Source organism: Tenebrio molitor, chromosome X, assembly GCF_963966145.1.
Source record: "Tenebrio molitor chromosome X, icTenMoli1.1, whole genome shotgun sequence".
NCBI classification, from domain to species: Eukaryota; Metazoa; Arthropoda; class Insecta; order Coleoptera; family Tenebrionidae; genus Tenebrio; species Tenebrio molitor.
This window is the reverse complement of record NC_091055.1, coordinates 8,223,295-8,244,120: the sequence shown is the minus strand read 5'-3', so window position 1 is coordinate 8,244,120 and position 20,826 is coordinate 8,223,295. Positions and strand designations below refer to the sequence as shown.

At 37.5% G+C, this 20,826-nt stretch overlaps 3 protein-coding genes and 1 long non-coding RNA gene across 4 annotated transcripts in view; 1 reads left to right on the top strand and 3 right to left on the bottom strand.

Annotated features, from left to right (window-relative positions):
- Positions 1-19: 19 nt before the first annotated feature.
- LOC138140307 (uncharacterized) lies at positions 20-4,388 on the bottom strand. The gene is made up of 6 exons (XM_069061245.1): positions 4,288-4,388; positions 3,408-4,231; positions 2,237-3,356; positions 1,877-2,188; positions 1,625-1,824; positions 20-1,575 (listed from the first exon to the last, which is right to left on the bottom strand). The coding sequence occupies exons 1-6, from the start codon at positions 4,318-4,320 to the stop codon at positions 81-83; spliced, it is 3,984 nt and encodes a 1,327-aa protein (XP_068917346.1). The 5' UTR covers positions 4,321-4,388; the 3' UTR covers positions 20-80.
- On the top strand, positions 4,081-5,134 carry LOC138140314 (uncharacterized). Its single transcript, XR_011162480.1, has 2 exons — positions 4,081-4,219; positions 4,277-5,134. It is a non-coding gene; the product is annotated as an uncharacterized lncRNA (long non-coding RNA).
- On the bottom strand, positions 4,932-9,181 carry LOC138140312 (probable E3 ubiquitin-protein ligase makorin-1). Its single transcript, XM_069061256.1, has 6 exons — positions 8,913-9,181; positions 8,207-8,452; positions 8,030-8,158; positions 6,232-6,768; positions 5,891-6,170; positions 4,932-5,832 (listed from the first exon to the last, which is right to left on the bottom strand). The coding sequence occupies exons 1-6, from the start codon at positions 8,960-8,962 to the stop codon at positions 5,695-5,697; spliced, it is 1,380 nt and encodes a 459-aa protein (XP_068917357.1). The 5' UTR covers positions 8,963-9,181; the 3' UTR covers positions 4,932-5,694.
- Positions 9,182-11,366: 2,185 nt separating this feature from the next.
- PlexB (plexin B) overlaps positions 11,367-20,826 on the bottom strand; it is a 29,832-nt gene continuing 20,372 nt past the window's right edge. Inside the window, exons 2-16 of the mRNA XM_069059908.1 lie at positions 17,668-19,204; positions 17,519-17,619; positions 16,971-17,469; positions 16,681-16,914; positions 16,369-16,626; positions 15,341-16,126; positions 14,957-15,286; positions 14,636-14,906; positions 14,439-14,581; positions 14,255-14,388; positions 13,855-14,203; positions 13,467-13,803; positions 12,879-13,417; positions 12,645-12,827; positions 11,367-12,596 (exon numbers count right to left, since the gene is read on the bottom strand). Coding sequence (XP_068916009.1) covers positions 12,489-12,596; positions 12,645-12,827; positions 12,879-13,417; positions 13,467-13,803; positions 13,855-14,203; positions 14,255-14,388; positions 14,439-14,581; positions 14,636-14,906; positions 14,957-15,286; positions 15,341-16,126; positions 16,369-16,626; positions 16,681-16,914; positions 16,971-17,469; positions 17,519-17,619; positions 17,668-19,146 — 5,751 coding nt within the window. The 5' untranslated portion in view covers positions 19,147-19,204 and the 3' untranslated portion in view covers positions 11,367-12,488. The remainder of the gene's footprint in view (positions 12,597-12,644; positions 12,828-12,878; positions 13,418-13,466; positions 13,804-13,854; positions 14,204-14,254; positions 14,389-14,438; positions 14,582-14,635; positions 14,907-14,956; positions 15,287-15,340; positions 16,127-16,368; positions 16,627-16,680; positions 16,915-16,970; positions 17,470-17,518; positions 17,620-17,667; positions 19,205-20,826) is intronic.

Genomic DNA, 20,826 nt, shown 5'->3' with positions numbered 1-20,826 from the left:
TTCTTAAAGAAAAAAAACATTAGTATGATTTTTTTTTATTAATAAAATACAAAATATTTTACAGAAACGTGATTGACAAGTTAAGTACTTGCAACATCTCCTTCCGACAAAGACTGGAGAATTATCGTTTTAACATACTGTTTGGGTATCGGAAAAGCGTCTTCGATTAAATAGTAGGTGTCCGATTCTTCAAGCTCATCCGGTAAATCATCGATGTAACAATAAAACTCCGATAGTAATCTTACCGCTAATCTCTTTTCACCCACATAATTGGACAAATTAGAAAATTTCAATAAATTGACTAAGCTAACTAAGATTGAAGAACTGTGCGATTTTGTTAGGATCGAAACAAATTTACACATCTCAAATGAGGTAAAATCGTTCAATAATAAATAAAAAACTAACTTAATCACATGAAATCTGTCAGATGTTGAGCTACAGTTGTACAGGTGGACCACAGTGGTGGCCAGATCGACTAAAAATTCATCGTCGTCGTCAGCTACCGCTTCTACGTACTTTGTAACACAATAACTTACAAACTCTTGATCTTGTTCGTTTCTACGGCAATGGGCTAAAACCACAACATAAACAAAAATTTTATAAATGTTATCAGTCTGAAAATCTCTCCTGATCTCAATTATGTGCTTAGATAAACTGAAATCACGCGCCACCTCATAAAACAATAAAATACATTTGGCATAAGCCATAATTAAATATTTACTAGAGTCGGCCAGTTTGGTCAATTTTAAAATCAAAATGTTGATCACGGGACCAGTTGGGAAATTGTCGTCGATTCTGTCGGCTAGAATCGACAAAATTTTGATTTGTAAAAATTCAGGAATTTGATTTGCCATTAGTCTGTTTAGAACCCTTTCCAATCGATTCGATTCAGTCTCCATGACTATAAATGGTAAGTAATTGTTGAGCCAAATACGCCTTTCAAAGTCAATTTCGACAGCCAGAGACGCAATAACTTGATCTGTTACGTCGCCAATTGTATACAGCTTAAATGACAATAAATTGAAATAAAAAGAGTCGAACTGTTTTAAATAATTCAATAGATTAGTGGCAGCATCACTGATAACATTTCGATGTGTTCGAACCAGTGACAATTTGTGCTTCTGGTATAATTCCCGGAGTAGCTTGATTAGATTGGCGAAAATATTTTTTTTTATTGCACCGAAATCTTGTTGGATATAATATACAATTTGTGAAAATACTTGAGAAATCTTCGAATCTGGACACAACGCTGTGAACGCTTTAATCGCTAAAAATCCCAAATTATTCGAGTGGTTTTTAATTATGTTAACAAACAAGTGTCGAAACTTATTGAAGTCGTCCTCGAGTAATCGACCGGCGAGTAAATCATTTTTTATGTAAGATTCTGAGAAGAACAGAAGTACTATCAAAGCGCTGTCACCTAACTCCGGTGCAGTTAGAATTTTATAAAAATGTGGGATTAGGGTGGGAAATAACACAAACAGATCTTCTATAGTTTTTGGTCGTACGTTTTCGTCCAGAGAAACGCCCAAAAATCGTTCGATCAATGACTTCAACAGCTGCAAATCGGCGTTTCTAAAATGATTCGTTGTAATTTAAGTGTAAGTTGAAGAATCTAAGTCACCTGACAATCCAGCTCATTTTGTTAAAAAGTCGGATGCAGTGTTCGATTATATCTACGATGAAACGAAGAGTAAACTGGTGAATGGAATTATCCGAGACCAACACTTCTAAACTGTGTAAAGTCGAAGATAAAGTCGAATCTGATGATAATGGATTTGAGAGGACTTCGAGCATGAAATGCAAAGACGAACTCAAGAATGGCTGAAATTAAACGAATGTGGAGTGGAGAAGTTTAAATTAATTTTAATTCTACCTTGGCTAGATTTTTATCTCCAAGACACAAAGCGTGAATGACGAGTCTCGTTTCCGGATTCCGTCTAATTTTTCCACTTTGCTTATTGTTATAAAGCGAATTTAAAGTTCGGTCCAACAATTTTATTTTCATTTCCCTGTCATAATCGCTTTCCTCCATAAACGCCCCGTAACACTGAAGAACACGAACGGCTGAAGAAACTGGCCGTTTCATGTTACTCTTGCGTATTATTTTACAGAGTTGATCCAGTAATTGTTGTTTGTCCAGTTTCGACCAGACTGTTTTTGATGTTATCAAATATTCAATGACGTTCTGTAAAAATCCACTCTCAAAATGTCCGAATAATTAAAAATTACTCACGTTAATAAGCGCCTCGAGCACTTTTGATTCCTTTGTATTCAAATTTGGGTTAAGTTTCCCATCGAAAATTTTCTCAAAGAAATACAGACTTTTCTCAATCAGAAGAGAAAGATCTAAGTCTTCGTAATTTGTGATAATCAATAGAACGTCTAGGATTAAAACACACTCGAACATATTTTGGGCCTCAAGACTACCGATTTTGGAATAAAAAATGTCATATAATTTTGCAACGTCTTCTTGCGGACTTTCATTCTTCTGTTTTTTATACTTCATTATCAAGCTCGTATAAATTCGAATTTTTTCAGAACTTTGTAGACAAATCGACCGACTAGTCTGGTCAAGAAGCGTCACCAAGTTCACTGAATTATCTAAATTTACAAATTCCAAATAGCGTTGCTCAACCAAATTGGTCAGTCTTGGACAATGTTTTAATTTTATACTAACGAAATTTTCTATGCGTTTTATCAATAGCGCATCTAAAAACGTGTTTTGCCAAAATCCAGTCTTTTTGAGTTTTTGGTAGTATAAATTGCTCCCGGTTTCGTACACATTTTCTCTGTCTATTTTATAACTAGTCACTAAATCAGTTGATGCACCTGGTGCTATATCCCATACAACTTTAAGAAGTTGAGCTGCTATCTCGCAATTCTCTCCATCATCAATGCGTGACAAGCAAAATCTATACACAAATGTCAGAAACTCGGAATACAAACTTAAATCTCCATCTGTTTTATTGAGAGTTAAGTGACAAACTAAAAATATTTGGGACACAAATAGTTTCAGGCTTTTCAAAACATCTTCTGGTAGTTCGGACCGAGAATAGTAATTGAGATACGACTGAACCGCCTGGATTGCAAAATGATCTGGATAAATATGTTTTTTCACATATGTACAAATAATTTTTAAGCCTATTGTGCTGGTTTTAGCATATTTTAAAAAATTCAGAGTGTCTGAATCAAATTTGGAACTATCGTAGTGACTTTTCTTTTTTGTTTCAAGTAATGTATAAGCTCTGAGATAAAAGTCGACATTTTTATCCACTACAAACGTGTAAAAATCGTGTTTGTAACGTTTTACAGTGATGGGAATCCAGTATTTTAAAAAGCTTTGGTAAAATTCCCTACAAAGGACACTTATACCACACAATCTCATTCTAACTGTGTTAACTTACCCTTCTTCAAATTTTTGAAAGTGGCTGCTGTAGTGGGGCCAAACGTTTGCGATAAATTGTTCAAATGTACAAACATTTGTTAGGGCCTCGTAATAAAATGATCCGTCGCGACTGTCCGTATTGTTACAAAACAATTTTAAAATTCGCTTGTTGATCAAAGTGGCAAAAGAGCGGATCTGTTTTTCTGCGCATAGTTTTAAAATATCGTTTAAATCGATGCCTTTAATTGGAAGGTTGTTAAAATTGCACAAATATTTCTTGGTATTATCAGGTAACGATCTTAGTACAATCCTGCTTACGTTCTGTGCGCAATGTTTAAAACCAGTTAACGGCGAGTGTGCAGTTTGATTCATACATTGCAGAACGAAAACAGATAAATCTGGTGTTAAGACATCTTCTCGTTTTTTCAGAATCATCTCGATCAATTTTAAAAGATGTAAAGTCGGTGGTTTAACAATGCAAATCGATAGTATAATCTCTTGTAATGTGGTTTGTAGGAAACATATTGATGCCGACGACTGTATAAATAAAGATTTCCTGTATTTTAATGATGTGAACAGCAATATTTTAAAGAGAAATTTGTCTCTTACATACAATTTAAATAAATTTGTGTCACAGGGTCTCGACAAAAGAATATAATTATTTTCTTTGAGGTTATGCAACATGGTCAAAAATTTGTCTAAGAAATCGTCTCCATAGAGTTGTGATAACAAACTGAAGATTAATTTTGAATGAGATTCAACATCTGTTACTGATTCCATATTGAACTGAGCAATGTACGCCAATAAACTTATAGCGTCTTCTTGCGGCAGGTTTATGTTTTGCTACAATTTTTTAAAATTTTAATTTCTGTTTGATGTTTTTTTTAGTCGGTACTTACCATATTATACGGGGCATCTTGAATCACCAACATTGTGTTAGATTATTTATTTTAAAAAAATTTCAAAAAGTTAGGTTAAGTTATCTATTGACATTTTCGCCAAATTTCCCGCCACAATTTCGGAATTTCAAAAGTAGGTTCCCAAAAAACGTGAAACGAATCAGAGCAACTATTTTTATTGGAATAAGTACGTAATATACAGAATTTTCTGTTAAAAAAAAACCGATGTCAATAATCAATATTTGTTTTTGGGTTGGATAACTTGGAAATCCTTTTAAGAACTATCCCACCCCAATTGAAAAAAAATGTAAGAACATACATATAATACAAGCAATAAAACTAAATATAATGACTAAATATAGTAATGAACATAAACAAGCAAAACATTGTAAACCTATGGAGGACAATAATATTATAAGCTCTAGGTAAACATTTAGTATTGCTTGAAATGTCTTACTATTTAAAATTTATTGTGGTTGAAGAAAATTTTTGACAAATAACAAAAGCTTAAATTTCATCAACAGTAAACTAACTAGAACTAAATCATTTAATCCTACTAAGCTAAGAATCACAGATCTGTACCAGGCTCAGTTCTGCAGCCTGCTTCGAATTTTATCTGCATGAGCACCATGAGAAACGCAATAGACAGAGTGACAACAGAGATTTATTGATATTGAATTTACAATGAGGTAAAATGAAAACTACATAGCTGAGTGGTAGATAGTTAAAAATCGGAACGGTTCTTCTGGAGACATGGCTAATATAAAATGGTATATATTTACTTAAAAACAAATTAAGAAACGCTCTTCAAAACAAGGAAACGAAATAAAAATAACCAAACTACAAATGGCCAAACTAATGGAATAAATGAGAAACAGGATCAAAATAATCTTGCCGTTTCCCATGTCAGTATCTTAAGGCAAAAACGTTTTTCTTGGAAAAAATATAAAACGGTACTGGCCCTTAAAACGTAAATACACATCAGAAGTTTCTCTGGTACTAACACAAATTTGTATACGAGTTTTAACATGGCCAATACTCTACAGTTGCAAAGCTATGTGTTAAACAAAAGCACTGGGGTATAACATAAAACTGTTAATAACACATGGCTAAAGCAACAACAAAATGTATATGCATTAATGTATAGCTAAAAACCAGAGAGGCTTGAACATTTTACTATCCTAAATTACAAACAATAACTTGCGTTATTGTTGTTAACAATAATGCGAGTTGTTGTTATATCGTTTCTATGACATAAGAGAATACCATTATAACAAACATTATTTACAAGAAATCAGTAACAGGAATAAAGATTTCTTTTTACTTTTCTGACTTTTAACAAACTTAAACCCATAAATACAAAAATGAAATGAAATTTTATGATCTGAACGAAACTAATTAAAACGTCTAACTTATGAACAAGTCATAGTCAGACCAATCTGACTCATCTGAATCGGAAAAAAAATCTGCCAGATCTTCCAAATCTTCCGCCAGGGACTGCCATGGATTTTCCCTTTCATCCAAGAAGTCCCATAATATAACTTGCTGCAAAAATCAAACGTAATTTTATGTTCAACTGTGACAAAACACGCCCAAACAATACCTGAAGGACTTCGATCGCAGCATTGTCAAGACCGCTTCTTGTACGCCGTTGACGTGGTGGTGGCCCCACATCGCACACGCGGCCGTCAGGAAATGCATGACGATAAAAACATTTATTCCCAAAGGGACATTTACCCACTCCCTTATCGAAATATTTGCAGTCTTTTGTTGATAACGCGGTCTTATAGTCGTCGATCAACTTGTTTTTATCCTCTTTTGTGTCCACCCAAAACAAGCTCGGGCAAACGAAATCTGACGTCACACGGCATTCAGGGCAAGCTCTACAAAAATCAATCAACACGTGAAATTATCGATTCAAACAAAAAATCGTAGCGAACGTACCGAATGATTTTATTCTCAAACTGTCTCGCTTGCCGCCATTTCCTGATGCAGCTCAAACAGAAGCAGTGATTGCAATTCGGTAGAATCCCAAATCTTTGTTCACCGTTCGCCTTTTCCATGATAACCTCGAAACAGATTCCGCAACTCTTCTCTTTAGATCTGGCGATGGCAAACGAAAGTTCCATGTTCTTTTCGTGTTGTTTGATACAGTCTTGACGGTGTTTCTTCCTTGCTTCTTCGTCCCAGGGATGGAGAGATGCGTTTCCGCACAGATCGCATATTTCACCGTGGAGATAGCTACACTCTCCCGGTGGATACTTGCAAAAACCGTCTTTATTTGCGTACGGGCAGAGTTGTCTTGTGCTGGTAGTATTATTAGCAACCGCTCCGTTAGGGCTTACTGCGGCTGCGTAGCTGAGAGGTTTCGCGATTGTGCTGCTTTTTGGCACGAATTCGGGGGCGTTCACCCAGAGGGAGTCTTTGAGAGGAGAGCAAGTGGCACCCTCGGCGTTATTGAGGCTGACGTTTTCAGATTCGCTAAAAAGAAAAGGTTTGGTCAAACTACATTTGTCTTGTCTCACCACAAATCTCAACATACAGGTCGCAGTTGTCCGATCAATTGAAAACTATTCATTCATTTTCTAGTGTAATTTAACAAAAACGATTTTTTATTAAATAAAAAAAGGCACTTCACACCAAAGTTCTGCCGACTTTACAAATTAAATATCTCAAGAATAACTGAAACGGAAGATATTTAATGAATAAGCACAACTACATAATTGAGTTTAACTAGATTTGTTTCGCAATTTGAAATTGTTTTTCTTTCTTCCTATACAGATCATTTTTATTATTCACCTGTTTTTTTCTTGGATAGAATAAAAAAACGTCTGATCTAGTACCTCTTGCGGTCCTATTATTATGAATCCTTATTTTTGAAATTGGCAACATCATCAAATAAATGTAACTTATGTCAAGTTGGGAAATTCATATTTAAATCTTGAATGTAATGAAAGCGATTCGGGGAAAACTGAAATGCACTAAGCAAATAACAAAATATTTCTACAAACGCTTGTAATTGTCATAAAAAAAGATTTTATTTGTATAAAAAAAAAACAGAAAAATGACCATGTTATAATGCGAAAAGGCAATTTTGCGTTAACGCTCAAAATGTAATCAATAATATATAAATTACATGGTTACGTTTTTCGTTTTCTTTTTCCTTCTTTTCAGTCTTCTTTATGGGTGACGTGTTCATAAAAGGATAATCATTTTAAATTAAAACTTACTTTTGCAAAGTTCACAACATAATTTCTTTAAAAGATAATTTAATATTAGCTTAATGAAACTGTAGATGATTTTAACTGCGTGCACTTCACAGTTCACACAATCTGACACTGTATATGTGGTATAAATGATTATAGCGTTGTTGGTGTCGGTATTCTACGTGAGTTTCAAAGACAAACTCGATAATGACTTTCTTCTCCTTTCTTATCATAAATGTGTATGTGGTGAATAAAAGATGAAATCATTGAGTAACTTTCAGATCAAGTAACAGTATGACGCGTTTCGTTTATAGTAGAAAATTTCAAGCCTTCAAAACCACAATAAAATGTTATCTAATAATTAAAAAAAAAAATACATATTCACAACAAAATTTGTACATTCATAATTAAAACTGGTCAATGAAAGTGGATTGTTATAAATACATAATAATCCCATTCTACAGACGGAGAAAGTAAAGCGGGTGAAAGATAGGCCTTGATGAAATATTTAAAAAATGTAGACAAGTGGAACTTACCTATTAATCAAAGTTGTTACTGCACAGGCGTTGGCAGAGGCATTTTCTGCATGTTTGGATCCTTTCTTGGCTGGTTTGTGAAAATCTTGCAGGCGCAGTTCATCTGCAGAGGTAGATGGCGTATTTGTGCTAAAATTCATCACATAAATAATTTCAACACTTTATGGGTACCACTACCTTGAGGGCTGGTTACTAATAGTATTTGGTACATTAAACTTATTGACTGGCCTAATTTCATGGCGGAATCGACAATTGCCTGCGTGCGTGCAATATCCTCGCAAAAAATAGCGACAAAGCGGGATACTGTTGCATCTTCCGACAACAAAACCCTCCCGCGCCTTCACTTGGACCACCTCAATATTAGCCTTTTTCTTATGAATGAAAGAACATCCAAGCTTCTTACAAGAATTCTTTTCGTAATACCTTAAAAATTAAGAACAGTAGAGAACATGGACTATTACAAATTACTATTTATACACGTTTTATTTATAGCCAGTCATAAAATTATTAAGCAAATTTAAGTTTGCGTTGTTGGGACGAGTAAAAACAATCCAGTCATTTAAACCGTCGGCGGCAATATATTCCCGCCAAGGCGGCCACATCTGAGCCCCCTTATGAGCATCTGTTTGTCAAGACATCGATAGAAAATGTGATGACAGCGAATTCGAAAAAAAAATATCAGAAATAAGGTTGATATCGATTCAAAACACCGAAAAAACCGTGCTTTAAAGAAATTTTCAACAGTTACAGTCAACAGAAAAGAAAATGTTTTGGTTGTCATTTTCAAACAGTTGAATTAGGACGACTTGATTTTATGAATACAAATAGATTAAACTGTCATTTAAATAGCTGAATGTAACAATTGAATGTTAAATTAACTTACTCAAAGCAAAATTTTTGGGTGTCCGAGAATCCGCGAGTGCTATCCGCCATATTGTCTGATTAACTGTCTTTCTGTGGAAAAATTATCACAAAATAACAAAAGTTTACTGCACACATTCACATGGAAACAATTTACAATCACTGGTTAAAAGTTTGCTGCGGGCCACCGTTTCAAAGCACGGCCTAACGAGAAATAAACATAAATCTATGAAAAACACAAGAGCAGTATACACTTCCCTTGCATTCTCAAAATGAATTGCAGTTGGCGCTGCCTGTTATGTGAACATGGACGCAAGCGCAATCACAACCACCCTTCCACTTTCAAACATTTCAGCAGATCAACTCAGATCAAGCAACCCCAAAGCGAAAAAGGGTAATTTTACAATAGAAATAGAGACATTACGATACTCACATCCTTATGATTTTTCAATATCTAAACTCTTCATATCGGATGAACGAACAAAAAACGATCTTTTCAAAATAAACGAAACACGGATGTCACCAAACTAACTTTAATTTACGCTCAATCTGATTTTTAAATATTTTTATTTTTGAGGTTCGTTAAAAAACTAGGTCCCTCTATAATATTATTCAATCAGTTTAATAAATTTGGTTTCATCAAATAATTTGTTAAGAGGGTCGGCGAATTGTGCCCGACAAAAAAATAAATGATACTTCGGCAATTTTGGCGCGATTAGTTTATTAGAATCAATTTCTTCTCATTCAATATAAGCGGATGATCAACAAATTATAATGGTGATACAATAAACTAAATGTAATTTTGTTATTATTGAAAGTTTAATTTAATTGAAAAAAAGAATGAACCATCGTAACTTAATTCACTTAAAATATTATAATAGTACAACAGAAATGTCAAAATATGATTGAGCAAGCATAATCCTTCACTGTCTAAGACCGATCAAATAAATATGATGATAAAGGTGTATTCCTTAAACTGATATAATCGTGTTTGCTTAGCGTTTAAATAATAAATAATAACAAATGATTGCACGATGTGTTACACTACAAAAATTTGACATTGTCATTTCATTATTTTTGTCAAAAGGTCATTTTAAATGTCAAGACAACAACCAGAATCCTGAACTGTGGCCCGGAAAATTATTGTTAAACAAATGTAAAGTAAAGCAACTATATAAAAAAAAAAAACATGTGAAATACAACATATCCTTCAAAACAAAATGAATATGCATAAATATGTTTAAGTTTAATAAGAAGACAATATAGATACTTAAGCATGCAATTTATAGTTTACAATCTGAAATGTAATGTTATTGTAAACGCTTTATGAGTTTTATTGATTTGTAACATGTTTTTTTATTGGACTACAGTGTCATTTGTCGGCATTATCTAGTTAAAATAGTTTATTGTTTTTATCTGGATATATATTTTTTTATTTCAAACTGGTATGAAATTCTAAATATGTATACTTAATATAATATGATCAGGAGATTCAAAATCAAAGAAATTCCTTTTTGAGAGGATTTCCCTTGCCATTCAACATGGAAACGCTACAAGCATTCGGGACACTTTTCCAGATTCCGCATTATTATGGAAAATTTTTGCATTGTAAATCAATATAATAATTAATCATTATTAATTTATTATTTTCATGTACATAATTATGTTCTGGTTCGCTAGACACTAGATGACACGGAATTCAGGCCGGATTAATTTACCATTACCGATATTATTATCAAGTAATGATAATTTTTTTTTTTTGATGTGAATATTCTACCAAATTAATTAAAAGTGATCTAAGAGAATTAGAAAAATCTCCCTTGTGGTGTATACCTAGGGTAGATGTTTGACAATCACTACACGCTTCTTACAAAGAAAGTACTTGAAAATTGAAGTGACAGTGGTATTAAACTTACATTAATTCGCAATTTCAATTAGGAAGTTGAGTTTTGTAAATTAGAGTCATTCTATAGGGAAAGAAATGATGCTGGACTTTGAACCGTCTTTGAATTGTTAACGCATGCGGTATGCTGATAAGAGGTTGATTTGATTATTTGACCGGATGGCAATCCACTTATTATTTTGTTCAAAGTTCTATGAAAATTCCTGACATTAAATATAATGTAGGTTTCCATAAGGCTATAAGTTTCGGAAGTCATGTCTTTGCTTTGTTCAGTTGGGGTATGCTCATGAGTATGTAGTTTTTATTTTTTAAACCAGTTTTAAAGAGACTGAGTGGGCAAAATATTATTGATCACTTGTTTTGTATTGATACGACTGATTTCTTTTATTCATGACATATATTTTTAAACTATTATGATATTCAACGGCCCAGAATAAAAATAAAGTTTATTTATTGTTTACATATAGCCATTAATAGATGTGTCGAGTGAAGTGCATACAGTTAGATCGACTGATGTGTGTACATGAACCATGAAAAAATAAAACAGGATTAAAAACGTGAATAAAAAAAAAGTTTTGGAATACATGTTTAATAGAGTAAAAAAATATCACTAAACAATACACTTTATATAAAAAGCTTTAATTCACGATCACATTACCAAAAATATAAAAGAGAAATATAAGCGACTAAAAAATATTTGACAATTAAAAGTTGAATTTAAATAAAATAAGTCACCTTAAAATTGCATTTAACAAACATTTTTATCTAACTTTTTCGTATATTAAATTTGAGAATTCAAACATCAATATTTTAAATATAAAAATTTATGAGGGCAAATTTAAAATATGACTAGGAAATGTGATGCACAGTTTTATGGATTTACAATAAAAATATATACTTTGTCGACTACATATTAAAATAAAACGTGTCCGGTATGTGTGTGTATAGTCACATTTTAAATAAGCGATTACGACATATACAATAAATTGTTCGTAAAAATTGCTGTTAGGATAAAAATGTATTCTAACACAATCTAATAAAATGAATGTTTGCTTAAATATAAACACTTTTATAAATCCGATATAATAATCTATATGCACAATTGTAGTATGTACAAAAAAAATATATAATAGTTAAGATACAAGTATGCACTGTTTTATATTGAACATAATTAAAATAGTAACGTACAAATCACTGGACGTGAAGACGATTCCACATAAATATAGTTCCGGCACAGATCACTATTTCATCATATACACGACTGATAGTAACCAAAGGGATCGAGAAATGCCGCAAGAACATCGCAAACCTAACATTCATCAAATTTAATACTGATCTAAAGTAAGAGCATTACAAACTTAAACGCTAGAGTATCAGTCGGATACATGTAGAATGAATGTCTATTTCTACTTAAACTAAGCTAACCGGACCGAACAAAAGTGCGCTATATAAGTGCGCCACTGCGCGTATACACTGTCCATGTCCCATCAGCGTAGCGAGGCACTCAGGAAGGAAACTAGCAGCCGCTGGAGGGTAAGTACGCATCCAATCACAGTCACCTGATCGTGCGCCATATCACAGTATAACACGCTCATATGCACCCACAAGCTCCCTCTACTGGCGTGTGTGTGCACAATGCGCATGGAATCAGGGCGCCAAGGGTCGGGGCAGCAGGGGATCAGGTGACTGACGAGGTCAGCAAGCTGACGTGTCTTCGCCTCCAAGTGTATAAGCAACACTGTCCAGCCTTTGTGCCAAATGTAAACGGCGGCAGTTTATGTCATTGTTCAAAGCGTCGATTATCTACAACCCAAACGTCAAAACCCGTACGACCACATTCCACCACCTCACCTGTTCTCTGTATTTGGTGACGTATATGTAGAGCTCTTTCAGCGCCGCCACGGTGTCAAACTCGTCGGCTTGTTGTGCTGACAGCTGTTGCATTGCGGAGCCCATTTCTTGATCAGTTATGACAGGTAGACTCGCAACGTCGTGATAAAACTGAGACACCATGTCTCGATACCGAGGAATATCCTAAAACAAACATGTCAATTTGTCTTGTGTCAAAAATCACATTTGGCTCACTTTAGCGAAGAGCAATTTGTTCGAGGGGGAATCTTTTCCCAACCGGTGTTCCGTGGTAGAGCACGAATCCATGAATGTCTGAGCTATAACAGATAAACAAGAGTCCAAAGTTGTAGTCTTATTTATATCGAATATAAAATCGGGATTCTTTATAAAATTAACCCAAAATCTAAGAGGAAGACTGTTCGATTTCCACGCGTGTACAACTTCGGGATCTTGGATGCCGTGTTTTCTCGCCGCCTCGTCCAAAAGATCAAACAACCACTTAACCGCTGGCGGCAGAGCCTCGTTAACTGTCAATATGGTCAAAAAGAAATCGTCAACGAATTTCTGAATCGTTCCTTTAGTCGACAACAATCTAGTCAAAAATATTTCTGGGATTGCTTTGTGAGTCCTCTCGGCCAGCTTGTTATTAGGAAACTGATGATCGTCGATTGGTTTAACTAAATGATATATCCTGGGATTGGTTCCAGTTTCGACATCACCATTAGTCGTAATTATCGGCGATTGTGAATTATTAAAATACATACCCGCCACACCTAAATAACTTGTTTGTAAACACGATTATCTTCGATTTTCTATACTCACAATTATGACAAGGTTGTTTACAATTGTTAAAACTATCGTTTTGTCGGGAAATTAGTGACATCACCGCACTCTCCTTGACACCGTAATGCGCCAAAGTATTTAGTTTTTTCCAAGACCCTACTGTCTTAGTGGTTAAATCTTCATCTTGTAACGTCAAATGTCCTCCCCTGCCGTGTCGCCATTCTAAATCGACTTCATGTATGGAAGGACGCAGCGAAAACGGTGTATTTTTAAAAAGTGCGTCTAATATTTTAGATTTGACTTGACTGATCGTATCACAGTCCAAAACTTTACACTGAATTTTTTCATCTAAGTCATCTTGCACAATATGTAAAGTCTGCAAATCAACTCCTGTGGCGCTGCTATTCTTGATGCATTTAATACTTACCACAACACTATGTTCCACTTGTTCTCTTAACAACCTCTCTTCAGATAGAGAATAACGAGCGTCATGCGTTATAGCATCGACTAAACCTTTCTCTATCTGATGCTTAATTGCTTTGAATAATAAAAACAACGAAGAACCGGCGTACTCTTTTAAATAATAATACATACAAAGTGCCATCCAATTCGTTAACATCTTTTCTACAACGCTTTCAGTTCTTCTCAACATCAACTGTGGATGTTTCGTGTTAACTGACTTATCTATCAGGCGCAGAAGTAAGCTTTTTAATATATCAGTAGCGTACTCCATCTTGCCCATCAAAACTACCATCAACAACGACGCAACGGTTACCCTGCAAAGAATCCAAAGTAGTGCTGCCACTGTTAACGTGCCCCCTTCTTACTTATCACGAATATTGAAAGATTTCTGAGATTCTAAAATTTCTATAAAAACCAACACGAAATGCTTATTATTGATTAACTGCTCGAACTGTAGCATCGCCGAATCGTAATTAGTCCTGGGACCGTTGATTCGCACCTAAAAATATCAAAGTCAGATCAAGTTGATTCACCAGACGGATCGACTACTTTTGGGGAGTTTAAAATGGGATGGTCGCTGACTCCCGGAAAGAATACCTTCATGATGTAACTGGTATGATCTAGTGTTGGTATTCCTGAATTCTCCAAATCAGCGGTGAGGTCAGTCATATCTGTTTGCAATTCGGCAAAAGCTAAAAATTCTAATTATTCACAAAGATGTATCGAAGTAAATTTTCGTATCTTACCTAATTTACATTCGGATCTTACGTTACTCTCTAAAGTATCCATCTGTATTTGAATACGCTTGTATTCGCGCTCCGCTTGGGTGGACTTTCGACGATAGACAAAAAGTACAGCGAAAAAAAATAATACAAATAAAATCGACCCCGACGATATCATCGCTATAGCTTCGGGGGGAAAAGCGAAACTTTTGTAGATGTCGTAGCGCAAATAGCCCAACGGAAACCTCAAGTTTCTTCCTACCCTAACCACAACCAGGGGAAGATTTGTATCAGTCTACAATATGGGTGTTTTAATTATGTAAATTATTGGTGGGTTTAAAATACCTTTACTCCGTTTTCATCAGTATCGAAAGGTTGTTGTTCAGGGGGTGAACAAACAAGCTGACTCATCGCTAAACCGGTAACGTTACACGGTTTTGTTCCAATTGTAACAACTACATCAGTTTCATCACTAGCCATGTTTAAATTTTCGCCCTCTATTACTAAAGTATCACCCTTGTACAATTTGATTTGATTGGGGAATTTAAAAAACTTGGGATCCTCTACGTACAACAACTGACTCCTCAAATTTGGAAAATGTTTGTCTAAATTTTTAACGGACTGTACGTTGTCCATTATAAAACCGATTTTAACAATTAGCTGAGCTTCTGGCATCTGCAATAGAGACTGTTGAGATAAAGTCCGGTAAAAAAAAATCGTGATGCATACTTTAATGGCAGATGGTTGTCTAAGTGACCTCCTAATTCTAGTGCTGGCTAAAAGAAACTGTCGATTAACTGAAGGACTTGGACACTCAATCTGGGTTGCACTCAGAACTGTACAAGAAGTTTTATTAATAGCTACCGACGGTTCACCGTCTGAATAAACCTCCATTTCTGGAGCTTGAATGCTGCTTAAATTGGTGCCGTGAACAAAAATCATTCTTCCGCCAGACACAAAACTTTTCAGCGGTTTAATTTCCATAATCGTCGGATCTTGCGTGTAATTAAACGGATTACCTTCTAGAGTACGATTAGCGCCATCTATACTTAAAGTAAGTTTAGCTATATTCACAGATTCGTGTGCTCGCGATGTGATGCAAGTTAAGCGTCCGCTCGAAGCTTGAGTTAAATTAACTTGACAAACATAATCGTCCAAATACGCGGTTATTTCCGAGCCAATATTGAGGTACTGTCCCCTGATTGCGAGCTGAGTCCCACCCGACAACGGACCTTTCGTCGGATCTATACCGAACAGTTTAATGTCTTTGTAGCTGAACTCCACCGACGATTTCGTGAAACCTGCCTCGTTTCCGACTATGATGGGCGCGGTCTTTTCTGTGTTAGACGGACCCGTCACACACTGAATTTTCACCGACACTTCGTAGTTAAACAGCTCGCAGGGGACATCCCCTATTTTAATTTTTCCCTGGACGTCCTCCTTCTTCAAACCCAGGTTGCTACCTTCTATTGTGACTAAAGTGCCGCCCTCTATCGGCCCGCTCAGCGGCTTAATCTAGAAGCAAAAAGCGTGGTTAAAGTCACGACGGCTGACCGAACAACCGGTTCGAATCCGAGAAACCGGATAACCCGTTTTAAACACCCTCCACGTTTTACAAGTGGAAACTGGAAGGGTTCGTCGATTGAAGTTTTAAGGGTCCGCGTTAAAAATATTAATTTCGATGTTCGAATTCGGTGTTCTTCGGCAACGCGGGTTAACCAGTTTCAACTTTTCGACCATTAGGTTTTGGTTATTACCATGTCAATTCGAGGTCTCGGACACTCGATGTGGGGTATCTGTTGGCAAGTTTCGCTATAAGTGCAAGTGTTTCCGCACCAGGTGCACTGATATTTTGAGTTTCTAGTGACGCATAATGAACAGTCTGCGTGTTCGCGGTGTGAGCCTAATATATCACATTTATACAATTTGACTGTCATCGAGTCAATGTGATGATTTCTGTTCCAAACAACCGTCACATTCGCTTCGTACTCCCCTTCGTTTGCCTCGTACGAGTACTGAAATATTAATTAATTAACACCACAATTAGATGAAATCTTGACTCGACTCACTGTCGTGTTATCACAAACAATGTGTTTATTGTATGCCACCCGAGCAGGCACTAACATTGTAGCACCTTCGATAATTATGATGCATTGAAAACCGGAGTGAGCAGCTTGGGGGTGGGGTAAATTTTTAACTTCGAAAACCATCTGTTTCGGCACGTTTGTCGGCAGTAAAATAACGTCACGTCTTCTGAACTGTGGACAATATTCGAAACCGTGATTTGGCAAATGAACGGGATTCTACAAAAAAAAAAAGATTACTTCAACTACCGCTCCACACCGACCGCGACTCTTACGTTTTCGCCGCTAATGATGTTGCGTTGACAGACTGAAGTATTGTGTGTACACTTGTTTTCATAAACACACCAATTGCACGCCCACTGCGATTTGACACACTGCATACACGTGGTGTGTTTGGAGCAATCGTAATAAGCGAAATTCCTAGACACAAAATCTTTGTTCGTCTCCGAGGAGCGAACACTGAGCGGTACCAACACGTGGTCTTTTTGGGGTGGGATCTGGGGACGTCGCGAGACGTCAGGAGTCGGACATGACAGTCCGAACTCTGTCACAACGGCATCTATCGGCTCCGCGGAACCGAACACACACTTATATTTAGCACCAAATGGAAGTTCTGGAAGAGTCTTTATTGTAAGACGGACGGTAGTCATTTGATTAATCGGAATTCGCTCCGGGAGGACTTGTTCAAAGTCTATACATTGCTGCCCTGTACCTAGCGACAACCAACGAGGGGGGCTGTGAGAGGCCTTGAGACACGCACTGCGAACCGTGCACCTACAAACAATTGCTTAATACCCCCTACGAGTACCAATTAAAAACCTACTTCTTCTCTAGAGAACACCACCCGCAATACGGATCTTTTGATTCTAAACAAGCCGAACAATTGTTATAGCTGCTGCAGTGCTCCACGTTAATTTTTGATATCTGCAAAGTTCCGCTGGAGACAAAGGTAGAAAGTGTTTGACACCTTACCTTTGAAGTAGAAAGGACGTACAGGTAATCCCCAGAACTGGAGAGAGTGGTATCCGGTAGGATGGCGTTACTTTCGTCGACGACAACTTCTTCGTATTCTGTAGGAACGGGTCCCGACAAAAGTACTTTTTTCAATCTCCCGTCGGTGGTACCGAGAAAGGCTAAAACGTGTCTTCCTGTAGAGGCAGTAGCGACAGCTGACAAAGAAACATTAGGGAAAACGAGCGCCGCGTTGCTGATGATAGGTGTGGCCCCGCTTATTTTCAAACCGACCTCGCAAAAGTTTGGTATGTTTCCGGCGGACCCGCTAGTGGGACACTTGCCGTCTAAAATGAGTCCAGAAACGTATCCCATGTTTCTGTATTTGACACTCCCGTTGAAACACATGTGAATGTTCTCGATGAATTTGGCTTCGATATCGCGCAAGGGATAGAGACAGAGAGCCGAGTGGGGTTGGGGTTCGTTGGTGATTCCGCGAGCCGGTCGGAAAACCGCGATCAGAACGGGAGTCCCCACGGTAATCCCCAACGCGTTAGCTAATTCATCCCCTGCGGTTGCTATTTTAGCGTCTTGCACCAGGTTGTACTTTTGGTCGCCGTCTACACACTGTAAAGTCACTTCGGTGTAGCTGTCGTAGTTGGCGTCATTTATGCAAGTCCTTGACAATCGAGAAACATAGCCTTGTTCCTCTTGTCCCGGCAGATGGGACTGTTTTTGAACAATGAGAAAGTAAGCGTAATCGCTGGCGTTGAATCCGTAGACGTACTGTACGATAAAATGGTCTCTGTACTTGACGTCAATGCTGAGATGCGATTGTTTGCTGAAGGAGTATTCAGCGATGTCTAAAGTATCCAAATCCCGACTGGCAATGGCGGGGACGTCGTGGCGGTATTCGCCGTTATTGGTGAAAGTGGTCCCCACGTAAAGTATGTTCGACCGCCCCCAGAGATTGTAGCTCTTGGGCCCGATGTACGCGTAAGTGGACGCGTTGGCGTCATTGGCGGCGATCGCCCGCGGGATGAACTCCGGCTCGGCACTGATGTTGCTCAGTTTGTACTTGTAGCACGCACCCTGGAAGATGGAGCCGCACAGGATCAAAGTCCTCGATTCCGGCTCGATCAGGAGGATCTTGTTGTAGTCGTCGGTGAGAGCGACGGGAATGTCGGTGTCGTGACAGCCGACGGCGTGGCAGAGGGGGCTGTCGTTCTTGGGACCGGTCACCACCGAGTGCTCCAAGCGCAAGTCGGCGTCCAGCTGCAGGAGGCGGTTGGTTCCGGCCGCGAAGATCTTCCCGGTCTGGTGGTCGACGGCGAGGTGCGAGAAATGCATCGGCGGGTCGGCGGGGCCCGGGTACTGCGCCAGGAGCGTCCCTCCGAACGCGCGCCCCCACAGACCCGCCACCAGCAGCAGCCAGAGGCCCGCCACGGTGCTGGCCCCCCTGTCCACCGCCGCTCCACCGCGGACGCCCTTCACCACCATGAAGACGGCGGCCAGTGCATACCCCGGCCGGCCGCTACCTCAACGCCGCACCGCATCACTGCAACAAAAATTCACCACATCAAACTCCACAATTACCAGCCGCCCTCGAAACGACAAACTCTACTCGTTGATCGACTCGTACAGGCGTAACTGTCAAAATAAAGCGGGTTACATCTGTCAATAAAATTTTACCCGACGAATACACAAGACTTTCGCACCTGCCATAAGGAACTGAAACTGTACCAGGAAATGATAAACGTTTATCGGAAAGATGTTTTCAACAATTTAAAAAAAGAATAATCCTACGAAATGGCAACTGATAAATTACTTCTCACAAGACACAACTAAATAAGTCACTCTCCGAAGTCTCGTTTTTTAAGTTAGACTCAAGTTTGAAACAGGAGGCTTAACGAAACAAAACCTCTTTACTGCAGTGCAGCATAAACATAAAAAAAGAAAATTTCAGTAAAAAATTTTTGTGTTTAATGAAATTGCGTAATTCTGTTGAAGGATGCGCCCCACTATCCGACAGTTTGTTAACGTCGCGTGAATCAATCTGCGAGTGGACTTTTATTTTTCACGGAAAATCGGGCTCGTAAGTTCATTAGATCGTATGGCAGTTTCAATTTGTAACAATCGATTCGACGATTTGATCAATAGGACTTCTTGTAGTAATGCCTGAACGCGCCGTTTGATGGCTGACTAAATTTGATCAACTGTTCTAAGTACGAAATTGAGAGCAATTTCCTGGAATTAAATAAATATTCCTCGTTCCTGGTGGCTGTTGAATGTCGAAGTTATTTGTTATTATAGGCGATCAACGTGAAGAGGTATAGAAAACATTTTAGCTAGCTTTATGATTGATTCGGTTTTGCGGGCAGAATGATATTAAATCGTCTCGCTCAGAATATTGGGTCCTGGGTAAGAAATCTATCCCACGAGCAAACTTTTTCTTTCAATCTTATTTGCAAATCGCAGAAAATGGAAGACGTTCATAAGGCCTTAACGATTCCCTCTAAAATCTTAATGAGAAAGGAATCATACGGTCCAGTGTGTTCCTTTATTCGATCAAGTACCTTCAACTTTTTTATTATCATAGATTGAATTATGAAGCTCCGGACCAAGTTTCTGATTGGGAAAACTTCTATTTATGAGTTTGTTCACGCCGAATATGTCTTGCATAATAATTTGTTGTTGAACTGAATTCGCAAGATAGTTCTAAAATTATAGAACTAGGGACAAAGTACGGTACGTGTATCAGTTCTAAGCCGAGTTTTCGTTGGCTTCTTGTTACAAAGAAAACATTCATGAATGAATGACGAGTAAAAAAGAACGAAGAAGCTCTGTAACCTAAGAAATTAACATTTCGAATCTAATTCTGGAATTGTCTCGTGGGAACTGAAACAGACCAGAGAAAGAGTGACTTCCAACCGATACCGAATTTGGGTGGTTTAATTGAAAAAAATTAAGTAGTCGGGACGCGAATTTCACGCTCCCTTTAATTGGTGCATTAAAAGTGGGGCTTGTAGGACGCGGTTGTAAAAATGGGGGATCAATTCTGCATCCACTTATTAAAAAACATTCGAACAGTTTAGAAACGTCATTAATTGCGGAGCCGTAAAATTTCCTCCCCGTTAAGTGAAAGCGTGTTTGGCAAACATAAAATTAGATATCAGTTTT